Source organism: Salvia hispanica, chromosome 1 (genome assembly GCF_029641045.1).
Source record: "Salvia hispanica isolate PSC_SH4W2 chromosome 1, Shi_PSC_v1, whole genome shotgun sequence".
In the NCBI taxonomy this organism is placed as follows: domain Eukaryota; kingdom Viridiplantae; phylum Streptophyta; class Magnoliopsida; order Lamiales; family Lamiaceae; genus Salvia; species Salvia hispanica.
The window spans coordinates 6,509,070-6,530,468 of NC_142692.1; the positions used below are offsets into that span (position 1 = coordinate 6,509,070).

At 37.6% G+C, this 21,399-nt stretch overlaps 4 protein-coding genes across 4 annotated transcripts; 2 read left to right on the top strand and 2 right to left on the bottom strand.

The window, feature by feature from the left end:
- Positions 1 to 46: 46 nt before the first annotated feature.
- Positions 47 to 2,303, top strand: LOC125223902 (protein OCTOPUS). The gene has a single exon (XM_048127210.2). It carries the CDS (start codon positions 180 to 182, stop codon positions 2,124 to 2,126), a length of 1,947 nt encoding a protein of 648 aa, XP_047983167.2. The 5' UTR covers positions 47 to 179; the 3' UTR covers positions 2,127 to 2,303.
- A 32-nt stretch (positions 2,304 to 2,335) lies between these two features.
- PTR5 (peptide transporter 5) lies at positions 2,336 to 5,058 on the bottom strand. Its single transcript, XM_089062852.1, has 4 exons — positions 4,550 to 5,058; positions 4,243 to 4,460; positions 3,610 to 4,166; positions 2,336 to 3,297 (listed from the first exon to the last, which is right to left on the bottom strand). The coding sequence occupies exons 1-4, from the start codon at positions 4,653 to 4,655 to the stop codon at positions 2,448 to 2,450; spliced, it is 1,731 nt and encodes a 576-aa protein (XP_088918978.1). The 5' UTR covers positions 4,656 to 5,058; the 3' UTR covers positions 2,336 to 2,447.
- Positions 5,059 to 10,371: 5,313 nt separating this feature from the next.
- LAC10 (laccase 10) lies at positions 10,372 to 13,134 on the top strand. Its single transcript, XM_048122190.2, has 6 exons — positions 10,372 to 10,542; positions 11,006 to 11,157; positions 11,236 to 11,480; positions 11,591 to 11,719; positions 11,803 to 12,732; positions 12,858 to 13,134. The coding sequence occupies exons 1-6, from the start codon at positions 10,453 to 10,455 to the stop codon at positions 12,986 to 12,988; spliced, it is 1,677 nt and encodes a 558-aa protein (XP_047978147.1). The 5' UTR covers positions 10,372 to 10,452; the 3' UTR covers positions 12,989 to 13,134.
- An 86-nt stretch (positions 13,135 to 13,220) lies between these two features.
- LOC125220069 (sulfoquinovosyl transferase SQD2-like) lies at positions 13,221 to 17,184 on the bottom strand. Its single transcript, XM_048122191.2, has 11 exons — positions 16,691 to 17,184; positions 16,074 to 16,140; positions 15,758 to 15,828; positions 15,481 to 15,598; positions 15,297 to 15,370; positions 14,644 to 14,699; positions 14,472 to 14,555; positions 14,265 to 14,352; positions 14,099 to 14,176; positions 13,965 to 14,021; positions 13,221 to 13,891 (listed from the first exon to the last, which is right to left on the bottom strand). The coding sequence occupies exons 1-11, from the start codon at positions 17,029 to 17,031 to the stop codon at positions 13,399 to 13,401; spliced, it is 1,527 nt and encodes a 508-aa protein (XP_047978148.1). The 5' UTR covers positions 17,032 to 17,184; the 3' UTR covers positions 13,221 to 13,398.
- Between the last annotated feature and the right edge of the window lie 4,215 nt (positions 17,185 to 21,399).

Below are 21,399 nucleotides of genomic sequence, written 5' to 3' on the forward strand. Positions count from 1 at the left end.
AAAAGTGGAAAAGTGGGAATTTAAAAAGAAAGAGAAGTAAAAAACATTTCTCCTTCCCTTCGTCTTCTTTAATTCCTGTCTCCTCAATTTCTCTCTCTCTTTCACACACACACACACACAGTCACCGATGAAGAAAGCTTCACATTGCGGAGCGCAATGTTGTTAATTGGCGGGGACACATGCTTCCAACGGTTATGAATCAGCCCACTTCCGTAGACCCAACAGCGCCGCCGCCGCAGCCGCCGTCGCAGCCGCCGCGATCCTCCTTCAGCTGCGACCGCCACCCCGCCGAGAACTTCACCGGCTTCTGCCCCATCTGCCTCTGCGAGCGCCTCACCACTCTCGACGGCAACTCCTCCGCCAACACCCCTTCCTCATCCCGCCGCCCCTCCTCCGCCTCCGCCGCCATCAAAGCCCTCTTCTCCTCCACCGCCGCTGCGAAACCCACCACCACCACCGCCACCAGCAGCAGCAGCTTCTTCCCGCCGCCGAAGCCTGCGAAAGCATCCTTTTTCCCCGAGCTCCGCCGCACAAAGTCATTCTCGGCGTCCAAGAACGAAGCTTTGAGCCAATTCTTCGAGCCCCAGAGGAAATCTTGCGATGTTAGAGGTAGAAACACTCTCTGGTCTCTCTTCTCCCTCGACGACGGCGGCGCCTCCTCCAGCCAAAACCCCCCAAACGGCAAAAAAATCGGATCTTTAGCGGCGGAGAGGCCCGTTTTCGAGGAGACCGAGAACGACGACGATTTCCGTGACCCAGAAAATGCAGAAATTGATGAAATTGAAGAATCCCATTTGGAGAATTCAAGAAACGAAGTTGAATTCGAGGTAAATGAAGGCGAAATAGTTGAAGAAGAGAGTAATGTGAAGAAGATAGAGGAACACATTGATCTCCACAGCCAAGAGAAGAAGAGCTCCGGCGGAGGCGGGTTTTGGGCCGCGGCCTCTGTTTTCAGCAAGAAATGGCACAAATGGCGGCGAAAGCAGAAGATGAAGAAGGAAAACAATCCCACATTGCCTGTGGAGAAGCCCATTTCTCGGCAGTATAGAGAGACACAGTCTGAGATTGCTGACTACGGCTTTGGCCGGAGATCCTGCGACACCGATCCCCGATTCTCCCTCGATGCCGGGAGGATGAGCTTCGACGATGCAAGATACTCCTTCGATGAGCCCCGAGCTTCATGGGATGGTTACTTGATTGGAAGAAGCTTCCCAAGAATGGCACCAATGGTCTCTGTGATGGAGGATGCACCGGCCGTGCCTGTTTCACGGCAGGATATGCAGATTCCGGTGGAGGAGCCACCGGTGGTGCATTCTGTGAATGAGGGCACTGAGGTTGTTCCTGGTGGGACAGTGCAGACTAGGGAGTATTACTCGGATTCGTCCTCTCGGAGGAGGAAGAGTCTTGATAGGTCGAGTTCGATTAGGAAGGCTGCAGCCTCTGCTGTGGCTGATATTGATGAGCTTAAGATGATGTCCTATGCCAAGGTCTCTCCCACAACTGCAGATTGCTCTCATCCTGCCAAAGTTGTGGAGAGGGAGAGAGACTTGCTAAAAGACTCGAGTTTGCAGCATTTTGATGGTGTAGAGAGTAGTGAATTGGGTAGTGGTTATAGGGATTGTAGCAATTCTTTGATAGGGGGTGAGAGGAAGGAAGTGAAGAAGTCGTCGTCTAGGAGGTGGAGTTGGAGGATTTGGGGGTTCATACATAGGCGTGGTGGAGGCACGAGCAAGGATGGGGACGAGGAGGACAAGTATAGCAGGGTTAATGGGGTGGAGAGGTCCTTGTCTGTGTCGTGGCAGGACTTGAGGGGAGTGGAGAACAGAGATGTCGGGGGCCGGTTGAATATAAACATGTTTAGGAGCAATAGCAGTGTGAGTATGAGGAATGGTGGATCGCTTGGTGCGAGTATGAGGAAGCCTTCGGGAAGGAGTGGCAGGGACGGGTTTTCGTTTGAGAGGAACCGGAGTGTTAGGGGTTCGCCTCCTAGCCATGTGGACAATGGCCTCTTGCGTTTCTACTTAACCCCTATGAGGAGGCGAGGGGGCGGAGGTGCGGGTGGTCTTGGTAAAATCAAGGCCAACGGCTCGAGCTCCGTTGCAAGGAGCGTGCTGAGGTTGTATTGAGGGTGTAAGGTGTTTGGTCTCAACTTTGCTACATTTGTTGCTTGATCACATCTGCAACTATCTGCAACTGCTTGGTTTAGTTCTTGTATTGCAATGCATTTGTATCTTTTCATTGGGGTATACTGTTATTGGCATTTCAATAATGAGAAATTTCTTTTCATGTTTTCAATAATTCAATTGATGAATGTTTGTCACATCCCCTCCCTATTTGCAAGAATGTTAGGCAAAAATTTTGTAGATAAATAAGGTCACATGATGTTCAAACAGTCTACTATTAAGAAATGCATTACTACAATAGGCTAAGAACAAGAGAGAAAAGGGTCACTGCTGCAGAGCCGGCGACGGCGGTCCGGCCACCTTCTTGTAAGTGTACCACCTCGCAACCACCAGATAGGCCAAGAAATTCACAAAGCTAAGGAGTGCTAGCAGCCAGAAGAAGTAATCGAGATGACCCCGGTTAAGATTATCCGGGATCCATCCCAGTCGGCCATCTCGGGTGGTCACCTCAGTCACCACCGTGACTAAAAATGTACACAGATAGTTCCCGAGGGCTGTGGTGGTGAGGCACAGAGCGGAGCACAAGCTTCTCATCGCATCGGGGGCTTGGTCATAGTAGAATTCGAGTTGCCCTACGAACGTGAAGACTTCGGCACATCCAACGAGGAAATACTGAGGAACCTGCCAGAAGATCGAGATAGGTATGGTCTCTTGGTCGTAAAGGCCGTGGATCCTCACGTAGCGTAGCCGGTAGACCTCTAGTCCACCGGCCACGACCATTGCGAGGATTGAGATCACCAGCCCAATTCCCATCCTCTGGAGCTGCGTGAACCCCCTCTCGTGCTTTGTGTAGCGCCTGACAGCGCGTACGAGGACGAGATCATAGGCGAGGGTGCAGACTATCACACTGATTGTGTCAAATAGAGAAAGTGACGCTGAAGGGATCTTGAAATTAGGCCCCATGTGTTGATCCATTGTGTTCCCTTGTAACACAAACATTGTGCTCATTTGGCTGTAAACCGCTGAAAAAACGATGCCCGTGGCCCACACCGGTAGTAGTCGGACTAGTGACTTGAGCTCCTCGACCTGTGTGATCGTGCAGAGATGCCACACGGCCGAGCCCTCTTTCTGGTCTACATCTTCTTTCGTCTTCACAGCCGCCTTGTCAAAGAACCTGTCAAATGTTCATGTAACATATTACTCCTTCCGTCCCACAAGAATATACACTTTTTTCTTTTTAGTCCGTCCTACAAGAATATGTACTTTCTAATTTTGGAAATTCTTTTCGCGTGAGACCCGTTCTCCACTAACAATATTTTAATTACATTCTCTTTGTACCTCTCTCTTGCTTTACCAATTTCATAAAAATTCGTGTCAAACCCAAAGTACATATTCTTTTGGGACGAAATATAATCGGTAATCATGTAATAACATAAAATGAAAATTAAATCGATATGGCGAAATGAAAATAAAATAAAATATTTACTTGAATTTGTTGGTATGTTGGAGTTTCCTACTCCCCTTGATGTTTGACTCTTCCAAGTCAGATGTCTCGTGGAGGAGTGACACATCAGACGGGACCTTGACGCGGAATTTTCTGACGGACGCGACCAAAACCTGCGCGATACGGACGAGGGGGCTACCCCCGGCCCTCTGGACCCGGTAAAGGCGGCTCCCGAGGAAGAATGCGGCAACGGCGAGTGCCATAGCTGCGGCGGGTATCCCGAAACCCCAACCCCACCCCACATTCATTTGTACCCAAACAAGGACCGACGATGCAATTAGGGCGCCAACGTTTATCGAGAGATAGAACCAATTGAAGAATGAGCTCTTCCTCTTCTTCTCGTTCTCATCGTTCTCGTCGAATTGGTCGGCCCCAAACGAGGAGACACACGGCTTGATCCCACCGGTGCCGAACGCGATCAAGTACAATGCCACAAAGAAAGTGGCGGATTGCGCCTGCGTCGGGTGGCAGACACCCGACGCGTCACACTCAGGCTTTAAACCGCTGACCGAGGCGGATAAAGTCAAGAGTGCCATTCCCTACACCAATAAAAAACCATTATATTTTTTTACATGAATGTAGTAAAATAAAGGAAGAAAAGTTGTAAGAACTTACAAGAACATAGATGGAGCTAAAGGTGGCAATGGTGTAGTATCTGCCGAGGTAAGAATCGGCGAGGAAGGCGCCGATTAGAGGCGTAATGTAGCAAGTTCCCGACCAGTTTGTGACGTTGTTCGACGCGGTAACGTTGTCTTGGTTAAGACGAATTTTCAGATAGTTCACCAAATTGGTGCTCATGCCATAGTAGGCCAATCGCTCACAACACTCAGTTACTGCAAAATTTGATATAATTAAATTGAATGAAACAAATTTACTTAGACAAAATGGTTCAATTTAATATAGGAGAATAAATATAAATCACCAAGAATAAAGCGGCAAGCCTTCCAATTTCCAGTTTTCTCTTTGTTAGCAGGCCTTTTGTAGATATCCCTTGTTCCATCGCTCGTGTATGTGCTATCTTCATCCATCTCTTACTGATAAAGGGTGAAATTCGAAAAATTAATAAATTCAATTTCGTTTAAATATCAAATTTAACATCGAAAGAGCAATACAAAAAAAAAAATCAACTAACCAACAACAAAAAGGAACTCACTTATCTCGTTTAGTAGAGATGTTGATCAGTAAACAACACAATTTCCTTCAACTTAACAATGGAAGAGGAATCTAATCGAATAAACATAAATAGCAAAATAACCAAAAGTCTTAAAATGCAATTGTAAAATCAATCAAAATAATGATGATGGCAAACCTGATTGACTGATGATAGCGAATTGTAATCACAAAGCAAAAACAAATGTAAAGAAAAACAAACCTTAAAAAAGGGTGCTTTTGAAACAGAACAGAATATCCCAGTTCAGCACGACCTAGAATATGATTCGATAGAATCTAGTATTTAGGAACAACAATATATATTTCTAATAAATTTCATGGCCCAAGCCCATCAGATTATCATTATTACTAGTATTATCCAACATTAATACAAATTCCTTTGTGTATAAAGGTTAATATATTAAATACTAATTTCACAATAATTTGTTTGGTCCTAATCATAGATTAAATCGGAATAGTATTATTAAGTTTAGAATAATTTTGGATACGGTTAACCGTATCGAATTCGAATTGATAAGCAGCCTACAAATAAGGAATGCCAACGATATGTCAAATTAAGACCGATTTATTCATTTATTTAATTTTCCTAGCACTATTCTCCAATTTTATTTTTTCCTTTAATTCATCTTTCATCTGAAAATAATCAATTTCCTTCGACCTCTACATCACAATCTTCATCATTTCCGGCTAATTCTCACACAGTGTTGGCGACCAGTTTCAAAACGAAATCATTAATGTACAAATCATTAACATGACTGGACATGAAGTACCACCACATTCCAGCTGATGCTAACTTTAATTTCTTTTAATTTGTATTTTTTTTTTCAAATATGAAATGGGAAAAATGAATAGTATATCACAGATTCATAGAATTTAGTTATAGTGTTTAAATGTAATTGTGAAACTTATAAAACAAGGTAAAACGAGTAGCTCTTGAAATTTTTTTTTTGCAAAAATTATACTCCCTCCTCCGTCAGCAAAAAAATAGAAACATTTGAAATATACAAATTTAATACAAAATTGATAAAATATGTGAGAAATAGAAGAAAAAAAAGTGTGTTAGAGAGAAAATGATCTCACCTCATTATATTGAAAGAAATTTTTAAAAAATAAAAATTTTATTTTTTAGAGATGGACAAAAAAAAGAAAATACTTTCTATTTTAGGGAATGGATGGAGCCCTCCATTCTTCTGAGAGTTGGTGTCTTCAAATTATAAGTTTGCACGTAGCTTAAGGTATGACCACACTGTTGGAGAATTGCTGAATCCAATTTAATATACGTCCTAAGCCCAAAGCCTTTAAATAGAAATGGTTTAGCCCATTAACATGGGATGGTAGTACATAATTTTATTAGAATTTCTCCAACAGTAATGTATGCTTCTAATTTTCGCCAATATTTAACTTGTGAAAAATTATAATAATAAATATAATTTTCTAATAATCTTGTGCAAAAAAAAAATGTCCTGATTAACTTGAGACTGGATAAAGTACAAAAGATTTGTAATAATTAAAACAATGAACTTCTAATAAAACAAAAGATTTTCGCCAATGTCTCGATAAGGAACTTCTTTTTTTGTCCTTTGAACTTAGTGTCATCCAATCAATAAATACAGTTTTAAATCTACAATTTGGCTCGTGGTCAATATTGGGATCCCTTGACAAACTCAATAGGTATAGCTGAAAGTTTGAAATTTTTGAATAACGTTCAATGTACATAACATGCACTAGTAAAATTAAAAGAAATATGGGATCGGAAAGAATGAGATGGATAACCTAAACAAACACCCACGTTGAGACACCTAATTTTTTTTGCTTACACATAATATTTCTTTGAAAGCTACCAAAAATTAAGTTCCATCGAAACTAGAAAGTGGGAAGGTGCACCCAAATTTTCAACAGTGAAGCTAATTGGTTGTAACCATCACGAAATAAAGTAACGCCTCGCTTTGGATGATTTAATTTACATTCATTTTTCTATTTTAAAACATATACCATTTCACTAATGCGTATATAGTTTTTTCTCAATTATAGTTACTAACCGACAATTTATCATATTATAGTTTTGAGGCTATTCAAATTTCAAACTATAATGTAAATTCTTGCAAAACTCAGTAGGCTTGGCCTACATTTTTGTAAACTCTTAAATTCATGAATCATGAGATTGTATTAATTACAAGTTGGAATTTGCATAATTGTTTTAACATATTATAGTACACACATAGTGGTATAAAATAAAAAGATGCATCATTATATACGCGCGTGTACATGTATATGCATAAATCATGGAATTTAATTAATATATATATATAGACCATATTAATTAGTTAGGATAAATTGATAAATAAATTACTAAAAAGATTGTAAAATTCTGGTTTATCTCACACTTTCAATAATTGAATTATAAATCATGAAGTTATTAATTTTTGCAATTATTCAATCTATCACTTTTCCGAAAAAATATATGATGATGTGACAACCAGTTGAATTATATGATGATGTGACAACCAGTTTGTAATTTTTTTCAGTTATTCCATTTACTAATTTCCCGGTGAAACATATGATGATGTAACAACCAATCGGATTATAAATTGCAAGTTTGTAATTTTTACAATTACTCCACTTATCATTTTTCTGGCAAAATATATTATGATGTGACAATCACTTCTAAATACATGGAAATTAATGTTATGGCTATGTTAGAAATGTTACTCCGTATTTCTTTTCCACAGGATGAAGTAGTACTAATTACATTTGACTGAAAAAGTGATGGATGAAATAATTGCAAACTTCAGGATCCATGATTCAGTTTTTGAAAAGCATGGACAATAAAAAAAAGTTTGACTATTTCTTTTATAATTTTTTTGACAAATTTCTCTGTCAATACAATTTTATATACTAGGGCTGGTTAGGTATATATAAAATTATTAATTATATATAGGGTGGCATATGCTATACACCCATGCATAAAATATCAATTAGAGTGGCATTGAATTCTAGAATGTTTATCACGGGTGGACCAAGAATTAGGACAAATGTATGTTTTTTGACGGTAGGAAGGAGTGTTTTCCAAATTAGCTGAAAACAATGTAGCAAGACTTGTAATTAAGACTAAGTTGTTCGTTACCAAATGGAACCACAATTTGGCATGATAGAGCTTTACTCCTTTTTTAGCTATTCAAATATACGCGAAAGGAATCTTCCAACTACGCTTTCTTCTAAGCAAACTTTGATAGCACTCTCTATTTATTATATACTCCTATTGCTTCGTAAATTAACATTATATTTTATAGTGTGTGACACTGACACGAGTTTTATAAAAATTAGTATAATACAAAAAGAAAAAAAAAATGTTCCAAAATGAAAAAGAGAAGTATTGTTACTTTCATCAATATTCTATGCATCTTACATTATATTATAATCACATTCCATATTGAATGAAGCCTATATATATAAACAATGATGTGTAGTACCTCATTCTACATTTAATTTGGTTAATTGATTAATTAGTCTGCAAAATAAATAAGTACTAGCAGTTTTCATTACATTAATCTACTTGTCTACTTGTCGTAGTTTTTTTTTCCCTAGCTTTGATTGGGGAGGAGTTTGTTGCTCCCTTTCTTGCTGTTTTGTTGTTGTTTTGTTTTTATTTGTACTCCACATCTCGCTGCTCCAGCCATTTGAAATAATAACAAAATATTTTTTGTAATATTAGGTTGGCTGATAATTAAATTTGTTTTGAATAGAGAGATGAGATGTGTTGCGTTTTTGTACGGAAGGAATATTAGTATTTAACATTACTCTATTCAAAATAGATATACACTCGATAAATTTTGTCGAATATACAATAACAATAAAGAGACAACAAAATTCCAAAAAAATGGCTATATACACATTTAGCCATTTTCAGCATGCGCAGCTGTCATATCAGTTGAATTGATAATCCACAATTAATAATTATACTAAATTTCAAAACCTCAGTCATTATTAATTTACAAAACCATTTTTCAGTTGTCTAAGATAACTATATTAAGTAATGACTAGAAAATAGCATATTGCATAGATCATGAAATTTTATGTATATCAAATGTTAAATATCACAAATTCACACATGTAATTTGTTTCTTGGGTTAAATTGTTGGCAACAACGCTTAAGTTTCCAATTTTGATAACAAAAATAAAGACGTTGCATTTGCAATATTAATTTATGTATATATTTCCAATTACCAGATTCCCAAATTAATTTAGTTAAACTTTGCATATCTTGTGAGTACATTTTAAAAGTACCATTTTCCCAATGAAACGATTACAAAAATATTTGTCCTATTTTCTACAACTAATATTTCTGTATTTTCTTCAAGTATTTGGTTGTGTGTGTTCGGCCTGTAACTTAATCAATTTCGAGATAGTGTTATGCATGATAATTTTTTTTATTTTTTGAGGTCTTCCTCTGTGACAAATTTATTCTTGGATTACGTACCTTAGAACCAACTCAATCTTACAAATAATCTCAAATCAGTTTAATGTTGAGTAATAGAATATGTATGTGTATACTTGATGTACGTATTCAAGAAGAAATGGGATCCATATATAATTTTTTCTTTAAATTGAAAATTAAAAAAGTCATACACCCTAACTATAGATTGATTAATTAATTAACCTAAATGTCAATTATTAATTGAAAATTGCTGAACCGATAAAAATTATAGCTCTGATGATTAGGAAACCGTAATTAAAACAATCATAGACTGCATAAAATATTTAAATTCGTTGTACGATCCGCTGACTACCCATCAAATCAAAACTAACTAAATTGGTTGTTAATGTTTTTTGAAGTAAGTCCTCCGTCCCACATTGACATGAGTATGTATTTTTTCTTTTTTAATCCGTATCACAGTGGCGGAGATGCTTTGGTAGGAGGTACAATACAAAGTAATATTGACATCGCAGGAATTGAGGAGATATTTGAATTTGAGGTCGATGATGATGATGTATTAGGGTATTTTGCCCATAAATAAATTTAGGAAGTGTGATGTTATTGTGATTTTCGTCCATTATTAAGAACATAACAATCTATATATCTCTTATATTTTGTTATTACCTCATTCACACCCGATATTTAAATTTTTTTAAAAATCTATCCTATCTTCCACGTTACACTATTTTTTTACTTGACAAATGAACATAAATTTAAAAATTACACATAATATAAATCAAATTCTTGTCACTGCCCTTTTTTTCTTCTAGGCTACACTCTTAATTCGTAGATAGAGGGGTTTTGAAATAAATAATTAGTAAATATTTCAATTTTAATATATCTGTGCATATATTTTTATCTTTGGACATGTTTTTTTCTTTTAACTTTTCTTCTTCCTTGTTCTTGGTTTTCACATATCTGGTACAGAATGTATGTATAGTGTGTGTGAGAGAGGGAGAGAATAACTTAGAATTGGGAAAGAAAGGCTTATGAGTGAAGGATTTATGGTTTCACCTAACGAAGTAACAAGGACGTCATGGCTGCAACTGAGCTTTCTCATCACCTATATATTTCCTCCTCTTTTCTCATTCCCTATCCCACTACCATCTTCTTTCCCACTTTCAACTCATCAACAAATCTTCACTTCACTTTCACACACACTCAGTGTGTGAAACAAAACAATGGATTCTTGGATGATTAGGGTTTTCATCCTCCTATCTTGCTTCTCTCCTATGATGGTTGAATCCAGAGTTCGTCATTACAAGTTCAATGTAAGCCTTCCACTTCAAGAAACTATTTTTTGAAAATGTTACTGCAAAGTTATTTCATATTGTCTTGTAACCACTGTCAAAGAAACAGTCAAATTGCTAAGGACGTTAATTTGTGCTTCTAAACGTATTACTCACGTGTCAAAAAAAGGTCATTATTCTTAGGAATTTGATCACTTTTCTAAGATGGAATAATTTCTTATATCTTCGAATTAATCATATGACGAAATTAGCAGCATGTAGTCTCTAAATCTGGACAATGATTACATTCCTAATCGCTATCAAATTAATTCCAGTTGTTGGCCTACTTTTCAAGCTAATTTTGGTAACTAGTCAAATTACAAACCAATGGAAGGTTCCACCATATATACTGTAACGTAATCTATCAATAAACGACTATATTTTGATTAATTAACAAAATACTAAGTACTATAATAAAGATGTTAATTAGTCGTTTATGTGACAGGTGGTCATGAAAAACACAAGTCGCTTGTGCTCAACGAAACCAATTGTTACTGTAAATGGAAACTTTCCAGGGCCAACTCTATATGCTAGAGAAGACGACACCGTTTTGGTCAAGGTTGTCAACCATGTCAAGTACAATGTCTCCATCCACTGGTAAGCCACTTAAACTAAATTTTTGTTTACTATACTAATAATATGAACAATTAATTATTGTTGGCGATGATGAATTAGGCACGGAATCCGGCAGCTTCGCACCGGGTGGGCTGACGGTCCAGCATATATCACCCAGTGTCCGATCCAGCCGGAGCAGAGTTATGTCTACAACTTCACCCTCACGGGCCAGAGAGGCACACTCTGGTGGCATGCTCACATTTTGTGGCTGAGGGCCACCGTGCACGGTGCCATCGTCATCTTGCCTAAGCTCGGTGTCCCTTACCCTTTCCCCAAACCCGACCACGAACGAGTCATCATTCTAGGTTAGCTCGCAATTTAATTATTATATACTAATACTATAATGAGGTAGTCACACTTTCTATTAGAATAATTTAACCATTTTTTAAAATTAAAACTCGTGTCGTTTCATTAGCTGAATGGTGGAAATCCGACACTGAAAATGTGATCAACGAGGCGTTGAAGTCCGGCCTCGCCCCAAACGTCTCCGATGCCCACACGATCAACGGGTACCCGGGACAAATCCCTAATTGTTCCACCACAGGTAACAACTTACATGTGGACCTATTATAACAAGATGAGATTGAATTTATCTTTAACATAATAATAATGCTTTGGTACAAATAGATGGCTACCAACTAAATGTGACACCGGGAAAATCATACCTAGTCCGCCTAATCAACGCTGCCCTCAATGAAGAACTCTTCTTCAAGATCGCCGGCCACAAATTCACCGTGGTCGAGGTCGACGCCACCTACGTGAAGCCCTTCACGACCGACACGGTCGTGATCGCCCCGGGCCAAACCACCAACGTCGTCCTAACGGCTAGCAAGCGCGCCGGGAAGTTCGCCATCGCGGCCTCCACCTTCATGGACACCCCCGTGGTGGCGATCGACAACCTCACCGCCACCGCCACGCTCCACTACTCCGGCACGCTGTCCGCCGCCCCCACCGCCGTCGCCGCCGTCCCCGCGCGCAACGCCACCCCGGTGGCGGACACCTTCTCCAACTCCCTCCGCAGCCTCAACTCGAAGACCTACCCGGCCAAGGTCCCGAAAACGGTTGACCGGTCGCTGTTCTTTGCAGTCGGGCTCGGGATCAACCCGTGCCCGACGTGCAAAGCAGCGAACGGGAGCCGGGTAGTGGCGAGCGTGAACAACATCACATTCGTGATGCCGACGACCGCCTTGCTACAAGCGCACTTCTTCAACATCAAAGGAGTCTACACCACCGACTTCCCGGGGAACCCGCCGACGCCGTTCAACTACACCGGAGCTCCGCCGCAGAACATGGCGACGGTATCCGCGACGAAGGTGTACCGGCTGCCGTACAACGCCACGGTGCAGGTGGTCTTGCAGGACACCGGGATAATCGCGCCGGAGAACCACCCGGTTCATCTCCACGGTTTCAATTTCTTCATTGTCGGAAAAGGATCCGGCAATTTCAACCCCAAAACGGATCCCAAAAGCTTCAACCTCGTCGATCCGGTCGAGAGGAACACGGTTGGCGTGCCGTCCGGTGGGTGGGTCGCAATCCGGTTCATCGCCGACAATCCCGGTAAATTTTTCGATCTTTGTGATGCACACTGATGAATAAATATATAAGCCAATTATTAGTTATTACTGTAATTAGTTAGTATTTGATCACACACTAATATATAAATAATGATTGAAATTGGACAGGTGTGTGGTTCATGCATTGCCACTTGGAAGTTCACACGACTTGGGGGCTGAAGATGGCGTTCCAAGTGGACGACGGAAAGGGGAAAAATCAGTCAGTTTTGCCGCCGCCAAAAGATTTGCCCAAGTGCTGAAAATTTTGAGCTGCCAATTCGAGAGTGATTTCTTCTGCTGAAGTTTGGAGAGAATGTATTATATTTGTTTGTTTCTCGAGTGAAAATAATTTGCTCGACTTATTTGTATCCTCAATAATTATCTATACTTTCATTTTCTATTGTCATATTCTTTTCATTCCAATTTTTTAATATGAACAACCTTTTTATCTTCTTATCTATGATACTTGTAACAAACTTTAACACAGAATAATAGACGAAAGATGATTCTATTAACTAATCCATTATCTTACACACAACATATGCTATACAGTTAAGCTACCTTTGTCTACACAACACAACCTTTCTGCAATCTTCATATATCTATCATCAGATCAAAATCAGACAGACAGGCATTGTAATTTGTAGGATTAGGTTTCAAAAGTGCAGGCTTACGTTTGGACGGCGGGAGAGCGAAGCCGCCGTCGGAGCAGCCACTGGAAAGGTCGCAAGAACTGTGCTCTCTTCTTCCTCCAGAACCAGATCGCAGCGGTGTATTGCTCGTTTCTGACTTTCCGAGTCGCAGCCCTCCAGTCATACTTCTCCATCTCCGCACGCGCTGCTTTGCCGATGGTTTCCCGGAGTTGTTGGTCGTGCAGAAGAGGTTCAAGTTTGCTCAAGCAGTCGTCAATGTCTCCGGGGTTGTACAGGTAGCCTGTGCTTCCCTGTTGCTCTTGGGAGATGATGTCCGGGATTCCTCCGGCACGAGCAGCCACGACGGGAAGCCCGGACGACATGGCCTCCAAGACGACGAACCCCAGAGTCTCTGACTCAGAGGGCATGACGAAGATATCTCCGCTAGCATATGCTTGTGAGAGCTCTTCTCCTTGTAGCATCCCTGTGAATATTGCAGGCATACCGTGGAAAATCTGCTCCAGCTCCGCCCTACATATGTCAAATTAATCATCAAAATCGGACGGCAAATCGAATCCATCGTGTACTTGTGTCTGAAACTCACCTGTATGGCCCGTCCCCGACGAAGGCTATACGAGCTTCTGGCAGCCGGTCCATGACACTGTTTCAAGAACGAGATCTCTAATGTCAACACAAGGCACCTTCAAAAACAATTATGTCACAAAACAAGAAATGTACCTTTTCAAGAAATCCAAATTCTTCTCGACTCCAAGACGCCCTACATGAACTATCAACGGTCGGTCTGGTTCTCCATTGCTAGTTTATAAAGAATAAACAACCAATCATCACGATTCAAACTGACTAAGATTAATTAAGATCATAGTCATAGACGGAGTAGAGATACCTCAATCTTAGTCTCATTTCATGGGAGCGAAAGCGAGGGTTGAAGCTCTCGGAATCAACACCCTTGTTCCAGAGCCGTATTCTGTTAGCTGATAGTTTTCAAAGTCAAGAAACGAAGTTTTACTTCAAAAACGGAGATTAGAGTGACAAAAGATCCGAATCTCAACTAGGAGATTTATCAGTTCGACTGAAAGATGATAAACGGCACCTGCTGTCACTCTTGCTGCTTCTAGATCATTTGCAATAGCAACTGAAGGCACCAGTGTAAGATCAGCAGCCCGATGCAGAAATTCTTGCAACAAATTATCCAATCGTTATTATGATCCACAAACAACATGACAAAATCGAGGGAGGTAATAGCGTAGATTGAATTAACGTACTTAAAACCAACCACATTGGTTTTACCAACCAACTGAAAGTGTATCTTGGGATATATCTGCACTATACAAACTTTCAATTAGCACAGCTTCCACATTTCATGAATGTGAACAGATATTAAAAAGAAGATGAAACCAAATGATATCGTGATTATATTTATATCTACACATTATAACATCCATTTATCAAATATATAGTACACCAATATGGCTATTTTTGCAGTACTACACTGATTAACACATATCACCAAACAGTTCAAAAAAGTGTAGTACATAAAATTTAATGTACTGCATATTAAAAAATACTAACACTCAGCTATATTACAATGTAATTTAAAATTGTTCAGATATTCACATCAATAAACTATATTTTCTCTATAATAAGTATAACTTGTAAATGGTTGTGATGTACTTATATGTGTATTTGACCGATGGCTGTGGTTACTATTTGAAATAAGCCGTATATAACTGAACTGCTGCAGCGCTGCCTATTGGTGAACGGCGTTATATTGTAAATATAGCTTTGATTTACTAAAAATATGGTTGGAGTTTTGACATAGATCACCATGAAGCCAAACAGCCAAATTCTACCAACATAAAACATAACGAAGAGAAAAAAAGATGAGAAAGAGATCCGAGACATAAATAAATCATACACAGGAATATGGGTGTGATACGACATCACTATTGGTACGGATAGTAATTTCGCAATGAGGAGAGCACCGAACACCTGCAGTGGAAACAATTCCATGCAGTTTATGTATCTTAAGATGTCTCAACAGCAAAAGACAGAACCTTGAGTACAAAAGAGGGGTAAAACAACAAGGTTGTTGAATATACCATAATTCCAGGGGATGACGCGTGTATGATGTCAGGCTTGAATCTTGCAACCGCTGAGATTATTCTTGGGCTAAGTGCCAGTGACAAAGGCACATTCCGGTACCAGGGAAGAGGAAAGCTGCCCGGACATCGTTCAATCAGATCAAGGCACTCAAAACCAGAATGTTTTTTTTTTCTTTTTTTGTCAAAATGAGACGAGTTGAGACTTGAGAATAATTTATGTATGACAATTATTAATTTCGTATTATTACTGAAAAAGAAAGAACCAAAAGCTCACCTTCTTGATCCAATCAATTTAGCTCCATAAAACTCTTCAGGCAGTCCTCCATGGGTCGTTACAACCATGACCTGTGTGTTGAGCACCAAAATCGTGGAAATTCAGAAGCAATCATTTTGCAACCACATATACGGCCTTCTATTTTTAATTTTTATTTTTAAATTCAAAGTCCACTCAGTTTATCAGCCTGATTATGTAGGGTAATGGCTCCTAAAATATATCAATATAGAATTTGCCTCATTTTGGAGAACTTAATGGACACAAATTTTCATCACAACTCGAGTTCTGAAATTGATCAAAATGAATAGCAACATACCTCATCACCCATTTCGCGCAAGTATTTAATGAAATTCTGGAACCTATTTTTATATCCAGAGACATAACTGCATATAATCATGAGTAAGTAATTGATCATCAAAGAAGTATATAGTTTGGCAACACTTCCAAAATAATTGGACTTTGATCAAACTAATATGTGGTTTTCAGAACAGATGTTAAAAGCCAAAACCCTTACAATGGCAGCATAGCTTACTTAGCTTTAGCTGGAAGTAATCAATCTTACGTATGCAAAGACCGATCAGATAAGTTTGTGAAGTTAGAACACTCGTATCTTGCAGCATGAACTTTAATCTAAGTGAGATTACCTATTCAGCATGAAGGTATAACCAAAACGACGAATGCATTCAGCTAGTAAATAACAAGCATCTTAAACTCATAACATCTAAACAGAAAGCAAACTGCCAAAAAGAGTTCAAAAAATCAAGCTATTAGCACGGTTTTCGTATTTTCAGGATATGAAACAACAAGTTGAAAAGGTAATTCATCACAATGCATGGAAATTTCCCAATTTCATCAGCCAGTCAGACATTTCATCGAACAGATTGAATGCATCATAAATTGGCACAATCAAGAAACAAGCACTTAATCACCCACGAAAATGGAGATGGCTCAACAAAGAGGGCGATGCGCCTAGGCCTCGAATTGGCCTCTTGCTCAGGCGGAGTAGGAGATTTATCCTCTTCCTCTCCTACATTATGCTCCGTAATTGTTACATTGCTGCTGCTACCTTCATTATTAGACGATCTCACTCTCATAATTCTCAATTCAGCACTACTCCTAAGCCTCCCCTGCTGCAAAGATCGAGCATTTACACAATTTAGAGTGATGGGATTTCTTTTCCTGGATGCACAAGAGCGAGAAACTCCGGAATTGAAGAGTGGAGGTAGGAGCGAGTAAGAAGTGGAAGTGGCGAGGGAGAGAGAAGAATTGGGCATGGTGAGATTAAATTATTTGGGGTTCTTTGTTGATGTGCTCTTTGTAGTCAATCAGGGAGAGGGGAGCTTGGATATTTTCAGTGCGTGTTTGAGAGTGAGAGAGAGAGGGGAATGTGAGACATCTCAAGGCATATTCTTTGCTCTGAGCTGCTGAGTATATCCGGAAGATAACTGTTTTTCTATTCAACGGTTTTTGGGGACGTTTTGGAGAATATTCTAAATATTGGGGTCTATATGACATAGGAGTATATTCTTTTATGATTTTCACTATTTTTATTTTTTTAATGGAAAATATACAAACTTCTTTTACTAGTTTTCTATCCGGTGTTTTATTGTTTTCATATATAATTCACAGTTAAAATTTGATTTTCTTAGTACAGTAATAATTTTATATCCAAAGTTTGAACTGATTTCATTTTCAAATCTAGAGTCTGTCTATTTTATTGGACACATATTTTCAACGTGATAATATGGGCCTCTGCCACTCAAACTAAATCGGCCTGTATTTTGTTTTGTCCAATTGCAATAAATGTCTTATTGGAAGAATGTATAATTTCTTTTCTTTTACATAATTTACTCAGAATATTTTATATTTCCAAAATCAATAGCTCATAATCTTAATCCTCTATTTCTCATGTTTAAACCCAAGCAAAAGCTAACAACCTCTAAGCCAATGAACAAAAATATCTCTCCGTTTACCATTTAAATAACCATTTTGAATCGGCGCAGATTTTAAAAAATTGGTTGACTTTGTAAAGAAAAATATATGGAGAAAGTAAGTTGAATGTGTGACTCATATTTTAGTAGTATTAGTAATAGATTGTGTGTGCACAAAATTAGTGGAATGTAGGGTTTGCATTTTAAAAGTGGATAAAGAATAGTAAATGATTCTTTAAATCGTGGACAACTCAAAATGACAAAATTAACTCTTTAAAAGGAGGACAGACAACAAGGCTATTTAGAAAGTGCAATAACTCCAAAGCAGCAAAGGGTTACATGAATTCAATCTGAATACCAAAATAGATAACATCACACAAAGAGAAAGAGAGCAGCGAGGAACATGTTCATAGCCTTCAAATCAGCCTCTGATATTACTAAAATCTTGTGCAGATGAAGTGATGAGTTGAGAATGGGAAATTGAGACACCAGCTTATAATTCACAACTTCACTTTACAATTTACATTAGCTAGACTTTTAAATATCACTAAATTTAATGACATGCTAGCCATGCATTTATAATGTGTCACTATTTTATTTGATGGCATTTCTAATTTTTCAAAAATTATGTCACAATTGGACCTTTTTTTGTTACAGTGGTCAGTTTTTTATTGGGTTATTGAACTACAAAGTACAAAATCTGCATTTGGCTGAATCAAATTCAGCTCAATCACTTCATGCAAAAAATGGTAAGATTCTGCATTTAAAAGATATACTCCAATTAAGAAAAATGGAAAGATGACTTGATTTCTATTTTCTCAATTCTTCTCTATTGAATGTTCTTTTCAGTGACCTTCAAATTACTGATAAAAATATTATACCACTATTATACAAGATGAAGATCATATGTTGACATATAATTCAGCACTATCGACATAAAATAATACCAAAATAAATAAATTCATGATAATGTCTACCTATGTCATGATAATGTCCCTTTAGTGTTATGACCTACACCATTGAAAAAAAATAAATTTAAAAAGGATTTAATTCCTTTATTTTTCACTGTCTAAAACTGCACAACCATAATGAAGTTGCAGTTATCATCCTGTTCAACCAAATGTTAAATGAGGCAGAAAATTCCAGTCAAAAAGGAAATTTCCCATTCAAACATAAACATTAATTCCAATGCAGAGGAGAGCTTTAATGTTTGTGATTCAAGGTAGATAAAGGTAACAAAAGATGAAATATGGGCACACATAAAGTTGCTGAATCATGGTCCCAAAATTTCAAAATAAATACTACTACCAACAAAAGACAATATATACTTAATTTTTTATCACATATTTCGTTTGCTCATATTATTAATATGTTATATTTTGATAGTAATTAATAATGCAAATAAATAAATTGATTCTCTCGCACCTGATTTTTCAAGTACTGTAGTATATTTCTTTCGTCGGCTCAGTTTCTTTGTGAATAGACTACACCATTTAAAGTGATGGCGATGATGCCCACACATGATTTTTCGGCTACCATATCACATATATAGTACAATTTTACAAAAATAATCTACCTACGATAATTGAGAACAAATCCAAACTCTACAATATACAAATATATATATTTCTCTACCGTTTTCCCTAATTTAAAACAACAAGAAAATAAGATTATGATACATGAGATGAGACAGAAAGAAGGGTATCTCTTGGCTTTCACCCAAATCCCATTAATCACTTTTTTGGGCTATTGTGATGGTAATATGGTGAAATAAAGGTAACATACTTAATGTATTGTTGCTCTCAATGGCCCCTCCATATTCTCTTTTCTTTTGACCACAAAAACTAGCATATTACAAAAGATTTCTTGATTTCTTGTGAGTAAAATTTGTACTAGTACATTTGTATTTATAGGTAAGAAAACAATGTATGTATGAAAACGTAGCACCAACTAAGGTAAAATATAAACTATCTTTACATGGAGTTACTTCTACTCTAAACCTAATCGTATGCTAGTGACTGAAGTAAAAGTACCTCTTTCATATCCTACGACAGTTTGTGAAGCAAGTAGTACTACTTAATTTTAAACTCAATAACACATTCAGAAAAACTAGGGATCTCGAAAAATATCAAAAATTTGATATAGTAGTAACGAAAAATGGAGTAAAAGATACTGAATTTTAGGTATACCAGAATTTATGCAAGAAAGTATAATATTTTTCTGATAAATACCATATGCCAAAAAAAGTGGCATATACAGTGCAACCAAAGTGTTAGACATTTAGAACATACCAAAATATCGATATATACTAGTACTTCGCATAATCGGTATATATTTATATTATAGATGTTAAAATTCTACTAATATATTTATTTATATATAATGACTAACTTTCAATATAAGATTACTTTAAATGTCTAAAATGATCAAATAAAATGCAATGAGATGTCAAATTGTTAAATTCAAAAAAAATTATTTGATCTGCTAAGTCATTTTCTATAATCATGACAATTACAAAAATAAGATCCATTACTCTAGAATGTTATTATGCATACGTTTAAAATTATTAAGTAAAAGTTTTCTATACAAATTTAATAATTTCAGTATCATTGCACATCGGTATGTCGATAGTTTTGGTCTGTTGTAAAATTACAATATATCAAAAAAAGAAGGTATCGAAACTAAGATAGTAGTATATTGAAATGAAAGTAACAATATGAAATTTATGTATAACTTAGATATAGATAAGGTAAGGTATGGTGATTTTAGAAGTTCAAGGAGTACTTTTCTAGTCAACAACCTTAATCCACCCTTTGTCTTTATTTCTAATTTACCTTTTCATTTAGTGATTATTTTTCCTCACTCACATATTTTCGCCAATAAATACCACTCCCTATTTCGCCATCGTCTCCTCTTCTCATCTCTCTCTCTTTCTCTTCACACAAAGTCCAAATTAAAGACAAGATGATGATGAGTAGAAGAGTGTGTCTGAACCACGGTGGCAAAGTTGGAGAAGAAAAGAAGAAGGTGATGATGAAGACATGGGCGTTTAAAGGGTTGTTCAAGTTCATCGGAGAAAAGGTTTCGAGAGCCATGCCGGCGGCTTCGGGGAGGCGGAGATGCTCGTGCAAAGTGTCGTCGTCGGCGAGTTTGGGAAGGTCTCGATCATATGCGGAAACGCTTGATGATTCGAGGAGAGCTGAAGCCATTGAAGACTGCATCGAGTTCTTTAACTCTTCTTCTTCTTCTTTGCAAAGATCTAATTCACTTTCCAGCTCTTGCTAGATATACGTACGCTCCTTATGTAACAAAATCGAATAGAGGGGAAAAATAATACTAATAGTATTATGATGTTTGATATTTTGTTTTTTCTTTAGAATTTGCTCAAGATCATGTATTTGTGCTTTGATTAGGCATGGAAAGGTTAACTTCTAGTTTTCTTCTTTGATAGCCTCAAATAATTGATGAAATATTGTTTCATGATTTTTCCAAAATGAAATGAATGAATTAAGTTGAAATTAACAAAACTATTTGACTATGACCGATCATAATAAATACTAGTAGTAATCCCTACTTCTTAAGATAGTTGAGTTAGTACTAGTATATTTTTGGGTTGATTCAAGGTTGAGTTTATTTTTTTTTTTTGCCAAAAACTTTATCTTCTCTGTACTTTAAATTCTTTTCACTTAACCTTTAACATATCAATTTCTG